Genomic DNA, 6,505 nt, shown 5'->3' on the forward strand with positions numbered 1-6,505 from the left:
ACAGTTTTGTCAGGATTATCTGTGAGATAAAAAAACCCTAAACACTTCCCAGACACGCCGGTGAACACCTGCAAAGTGTCTGATTGCTGCAAAATCCTGCAAAAACCAGTAGCAGATCCCCACTACTGTAGTGCAAGTTTTACTTGACAATTCCTTTATCAAACTTGATTTTTTTGGCTGTTCACTCTGAGATGGCCACTGTTGACAGGAGTAGCTCGAGTCAGTGGCACTGATTCCCACTGCACTTCCCTTTTATCCTGGCTTTTGGGGTTTTTTTTGTCACAGGCAAAGTCTATTCCTTGGATGAGAACTCCTCCCTGGGCAGCATCGACTCTGAGTACGACATGGGATCCATCCAGAGGGATCTCAAATTCCTGGGAGAGACCCCTTCCTTGAAGGAAATGGTGCTGAACAACCACCAGGCCCCCCGGGTGACCCCCCCTTTCATCGGGCTCAGGCCTGCCAACCCGGCCATGCAGGCCCTGAGCTCCCAAAAACGAGAGGCCCACAACCGCTCCCCCGTCAGCTTCCGCGAGGGACGCAGAGCCTCCGACACCTCCCTGACCCAAGGTAACCCCTCTGCATCAGTAACTGCTGTGTTCATAACCTGTTGGAATAATCATGATCCCCAGACACAGCAGGAAATGCCCTCCCTGCACAGCAGCCCCGCTGTGGCTCGGTTATCACCCAGCTTATCTCACACTGCCCGCGCCAGACAGAAAATGGGGTTTTTTTTTCTGACGAGGGGTTTTTGCTCCACTCCTCTCCAGGAATTGTAGCATTTAGGCAGCACCTCCAGAACCTGGCACGAACCAAAGGAATCCTGGAGCTGAACAAAGTCCAGCTGCTGTACGAACAGATGGGATCAGAGGAAGAACCTTCCCTGACATCAGCTGCCACCCAGCTGCAGGACCTCATTAACAGCCCTGCACAGGTACTTAAAGCAGAAATCAAGCTCCAGCTTAATACTTCGGGGCAGATCAGGAGAGGATGAGGTGGTGTGGAGGTCTGAGAAGAGCTAATTGACAGATTAAATTCCCTATTCTCCTTTCTGCCTTCCCCAGACTGGAGAATTGGCAGCCTTTGCCCATCCTCGTGCTGTCAGTGAGTGGCTCTGTCATCCTTCCACACCCAACAAAGTTATTGCTTTCAATCTGAAGGATGTTTTGGATTTAGCAGAGGCCAGTAACACCTTTGCTTTCCTTGGTGGACGTGGCCTGGTATAACTGCAAGAAGGGATAACAGCCAGATTTGCAGAGTGAAATATTCAATAGCTCCCAGTGAGTTGTTTCAAGTGGAACAGGAACACAGCAACCACAGAACCTCTGGCAGGGGAAATCCTTAAAGAAAGGGGTAAGAAAGCCTCTTGTGCACATGCAGCTTGTTCCTCTTCCCTCTGCAGGAGGAAGGCTCTCAGCAGCAGCAGGAAGCTCCATCTGCTTTCCCCAATGGTGCCCACCCCCCGTTGTTATCCCGAAGGCCGAGCCTGGAGACGCAGTACCTGAAACACAGGCTGCAGGTACCCCTGCCCTGCCTCCCTGCACTGAACAGCACAGCACAGCAGCTTTGGGATCCTGGTGCCCAGCAAAAGCACTCAGAGGATAAAGGAGCAGAGAACAGCTCAACTGGGAATTGCACCATGTTTTTCTGATGTCAGGCACTGACCCTGATGATGCAAAAAGTGCATTCTTGCTGTTCCCTCCTCTGGCAGTGTTTAATAATTGCTGCTGGATACAGACTATTGCTGTAACACCCCATAAAGGTTTGCATCAGCATCTGAGCAGCCACTTCTTAACCCCCTGGGCCTTCCTCTTCCACGCCTCCTTTATTTCAAAGCCATTTTCCCACAGCTTTAGTTTATAGAAAACTTTTTTTCCCCCCACTTTTCCAGCTTGCAGCTTCTTCCACTTGGGAAGAAAGCTTTCCATGGATTTTTTTATGGTACAATCTCTCCTGCAAAAGTATTTTCTAAGGGTTAGAAGCCAATGGGCAGCAGTTTTTATGGGTTTAGAGAGTGGGTCTGTGGACAGCAGAGCAGTTACAGGGGTAGAAAATCTTTCTCTTGCTTTCTGGACTAATGCATTAAATCAAAAGCCATTTAAACCAGCTCTGCTTTCCTTGCAGAAGCCCACTCTGCTCTCAAAAGCTCAGAACACGTGCCCGCTCTACTGCAAAGAACTGCCCCGGAGTCTGGAACAGCAGCTCCAGGAGCACAGGTGAGAATCTTCCAAACTATGCAGAAAAGTTACTCTCAAGAGTAAAGAACTGGAACTCTCTTTATCCATTAAGAAATTATCTGAAAAAGGAAAGCTTCACTTCAAAACTTCTTTTAAAAGCAAGAACAAGTCCTGCCACGTGTTTACGAATTTCTCTGCCTGATCTTCAGCTCCCAAATTCCCCAGAGCAGCGAACATGAGGCTTTAAAATACAAACAAAATGCATCTCATTCTTAACAAACTGAATTAAACAGTGCATGGGGTTAGCTTAAAAAATTGATAAAAAGGGTTATCAAAGGAGATCTGTAATAACACTGGAAGGTGATAACTTTGATGTGCTGCAACGGTTAATGAGCAGGATTGCCCAGGGATTTCCCAGTGTACTGGGAGCAGTGTGAGTGACCCTTTTCGAGTCCAAATGACCAGAAATAACTGTTTTTCTGTCCTGCATGCAGGCTGCACCAGAAGAGGCTGTTCCTGCAGAAGCAGTCCCAGCTGCAGGCCTACTTTAACCAGATGCAGATAGCCGAGAGCTCGTACCCCCGGGCCAGCCCGCTGCCCCTGCCCTGCCCGGAGGAGCCGCAGCCCCAGCAGCAGCCCCAGCCCCAGCAGCAGCAGCAGCAGCAGCAGCAGCCAGCCCAGTTCAGCCTGCAGCAGCCCCTGAGCCCCGTGCTGGAGCCCTCCTCGGGGCAGATGCACTTCGAGCCCTTCCTCAGGCAGTACCCGAAGGTGCAGCTGGAGCCGCTGCCCCCCAGCCCCTCACGGCTCTCACCCCCGGGGCAGCCCCAGCCAGCACAGCCCCTCCAGTTCCCCTATCAGACTTGTGACGTGCCTGCTGTCCCCTCAGCTGAGCAGTGCCACCTCCCCCAGAGCAGCGGGGCAGTGCCCGAGAGCCAGAGCAGCTCGGCCTCCGCGGAGGCTCAGCCCAGCTACGACCCCCTGGCCCTCTCAGAACTGCCCGGACTCTTCGACTGTGAGATGATGGAGGCTGTGGATCCCCAGCACGGCGGCTACGTCCTGGTGAATTAGCAGCCAGGGCCGAGTGCGAGGACAAATGGAGAAGCATGTGAATTTCTGGTTGTTCTTTTCGTTCCTACCCCCGGAATTCATGGTAGTTCTTCGAGCCTTGAATTGGCAGGGGAACTAAAAATCCACCTGGCTGGAAGGAAAAAAAAAAAAAAAAAAAAAAAAAAAAAATAAGCAGGAGGTGTTTGGTCCCAGTGGCAGGGGCTGGAGAACAGGGAGTGCAGCTCCATCCCACAAAGTCTGCATGGAAGGAGGCAAAAAAGGTGAATTTCAGAGGAAGGAAATAGCCCCTTCTAAAAAAATCTGGGGAGTTTGTCAGCATTCATCCAACATTCACTTGGAGAGAGGAGAGTGAGTGCACACTTATCATACTTCTTGGCAATAAAAGCAATAGTTTTCATTGAAATTCAGGGTAGATTTGGGTCTGCGCTGATGGCAACTGAAATCCTCTGGAGAACAGGAGCACGAGGTGGAATTCGAGGGAAGTTGCACTTCCACTGAGCTCCTGGTCGGGAACTACTCCATGGCCAGCCCTGAGCATCTCAGGCAGCCTCCACTTCCTCCTGCTGGCACCCAAACAGGATTTCCCAAGCCTGCCAAGGAGCTCTTCACTGTCTGCTGAAGGAATCTAGAGCAAGGGACAGCTGGACTTTGTCAAAAGAAACCTGGGACTGTTTGGAGAGACTTCTGGGTGGGGATCGGAATTCTGGAGGATCAAGGATGAGCCAACAGACACAGAAGGTAAGGAGAACCATGGGAGAGCAAGAGCTGCAGGAAATGATACTAAAAATAATAAAATCTGCCTAGGTGGCTTTTAAAATCGCCCCCTTTTGCAGGAGGGCTCTGTCCTGGAGAAGTTCTGCTCGCTGGAAAGGATCCCTGGGTTGCATTTTAAAAAGAAACAAGCAAACAAAACTGTTTTGAATTTGCAGTATGTGTTGCTGGTGGTTTATTGAGCTTTGTATATTTGGACAATTATTTAGGGTTTTAGAACTTTAAGGATAAAAAAAAAAAACAATGAGCTTATAAAAAGAAAAAAAACACCCCTGTGAAGTGATAGTGCTGTGCCTTTTTCAGTTCTTTATCAGCCTCTATGCTTTTTTCTGAAGAAAGTAGACAATACCCTATTTATGTCCTTGCTGTGGCCAAAGTCCCTTCAGAGCACACGTCCCACCGTGTGGGACATGTTTAACTTTCTCAGTGTTTGAGTGGCTCGTGTATATAGGACACTGAAAGTATTACAGCAATATTTTAGCATCAAACTGTTGATGTGTCAACCATTTCAAGGGATGCTCCAGCTCCATCAGGAGTTGTGTCTCCAGAACTTTCCAGTCATGAAATCCAAGTCACAGGAGGGGGATGGCTCAGGGAGCTGCAGGAAGCTGAGATCTCCAGTCTGGGATTTGTCTCTAACCTTGAAGGATGGTGGGCCAGGCCAGGCCAGTGGCCAGTGGCCAGGCCAGCCCTTTCTGAGCAAACATTAAGCACAATTGCAGCTTCATTAAAGCACAAAGAGCGAGAGGAACTGTGCTGATCACGCCAGAGTTTGCTGGAAGGTTTGGTCTTTGATACTGCAAATCCCGAGGGTGCAGGGAGGCGGATAATCAGCATTTACAGCAATAAGACCACATTAAAACATGGAATAGGAGGAGTTTGGCCACTCTGTGTGTAGGGGGAAGGGTTTAACAGGGGACAGAAGGCACCTGGTCCCTGTGTGCTCAGGTAGAGACAGCTCCTGTTCTCTGGAGCCTGCTCTGACACTGGCCCAGGTCTGGTTCAGTCCAAATTGCTCAGCTTCTACTTCTGCTATCACAGGGATTCTCAAGGCAGCAGCAGCAAAGGAGAGTTAAGGAACAGGGATCACAGGATAAAGATGGCCAGAAAGCTCTGCTTTCAACAGCTGAAAGAAAAGGTTTTTGTTGTGTGGTTTCCCTTCAGAAGGAAATCCGTGGCACAGTGGAACACACCAACCCAGTGACACCTGCAGGGACTGACAGAGGGAGGGGAGACAGCCTGACAAAAACTGCAGCAGAACAGGGCAGGAACAAAGAGGAGACAGAGTCCTGTCCTTTCACTCCTCCTTGCCTGCCCCGCAGCATAACCCACGTGTTCTGGACTGTGAGTATCTGTGCAGTGAGAGCTGCTACAGGACACCCAGCACTCTGGAGACAGCCCCAGTCCTGCTCCAGGAGCTGGGTGGCTGCCAGAACCAGAACCACTTCCTTCCCCATCCAGCTCCAGGATCCTGCACGTTTCAGGATTCGAAAGATAAAAATAATTCCGTTCTGGAGTTCTGCAATTCATTTATCAGGATGTGCCAACCAGTCTGAGCTCCTTAGAGCTTTGCAGTGCTGGGCAGGGGGAAGCTGCAGTGTTTTTTAATGTAGTTTAGCCTGACTCTTTCCCCTCATCCAAAAGCATATTTAACATTTCATGTAATTTCCTTTAAGCCAATTAGGACTAAAAGGCTTCTGAAGCCTTCTCATACAGAGAGGATCCATTGGGCACCACTTCCTACTCCTTTGAAGTGGCTTTTTTGTTCCAATCTGTTCTGTTCTAACATTAGAGAACTGTGTACACTACTGTTAGAGTAATTATTAGCTTTATTATCTTGTACTACAGCCTCCTTTGAAGAGACTTTGGTGTGATGTATATGGGGTACAAATTTCATACGGAGAAAAGTGCAATATGTGTGTGTGTGGTATGTTCTTTAATGTATTTTTTTAAGGATTTAGAGGGTTTAGTCTCTGCTTTGGGATAAATGCACTAGTTTTGTGAGCTCCAGTTTGGCAAGTTCATCTGTAGTATTTACATGCAACTGATCTGCTGGACTCTGTAAAGCAGTTACAGTGTATTAATACAAAATAAAGAATACGTGCATTTCATTTTTTAAATTTCTAGTGAGCTAAAGCAGCACCTGCCACTCTTGTCTTCATTAGGGTCAGGTTATTCTCTCTCTGAGGCACCAAGAAAATTCCTGTCTGCTGCAAACACTGCATTTTCTAGACTGAGGTTTGTTTCCCATGGCTCTGACACACTTGGGGTTGTTGGTACCACTTTGGCCAAATATGAGTTTGGAGAGACTGGAAAACTCGGTGCCACAGGATTGTCACAGCACTTTCCACTTTCATTAACAGAAGGCTCATTCAAAATTACTTAAGATGAGACCAAAAACCAGTGGAAAAAACCTCAGCAGCTCTTTTTTAAACATCTCTAGTGACATTCCTGTGACCCTCAATGTTCTTGCTGACATCAGAGTGTGA

The 6,505-nt window shown here is 48.6% G+C and overlaps 1 protein-coding gene across 2 annotated transcripts in view; it reads left to right on the plus strand.

Moving 5' to 3' along the window:
- Positions 1-6,136, plus strand: part of SIK2 (salt inducible kinase 2) — a 29,506-nt gene extending 23,370 nt beyond the window's left edge. Inside the window, exons 11-16 of one of the 2 annotated variants that reach the window (XR_014227089.1) lie at positions 286-570; positions 771-934; positions 1,403-1,519; positions 2,125-2,216; positions 2,672-3,983; positions 5,181-6,136. Coding sequence is in view for 1 of the 2 variants with exons in the window: in XM_082297089.1 (XP_082153215.1) it covers positions 286-570; positions 771-934; positions 1,403-1,519; positions 2,125-2,216; positions 2,672-3,245 (1,232 nt within the window). In the remaining variant the exon portion in view is untranslated. Of the gene's footprint in view, positions 1-285; positions 571-770; positions 935-1,402; positions 1,520-2,124; positions 2,217-2,671 lie in introns of both variants that reach the window. The other variant, XM_082297089.1, reaches the window with a different exon arrangement.
- Positions 6,137-6,505: the final 369 nt, after the last annotated feature.

The sequence above is a fragment of the Coloeus monedula genome (genome assembly GCF_965178545.1).
Source record: "Coloeus monedula genome assembly, chromosome: 25".
NCBI classification, from domain to species: domain Eukaryota; kingdom Metazoa; phylum Chordata; class Aves; order Passeriformes; family Corvidae; genus Coloeus; species Coloeus monedula.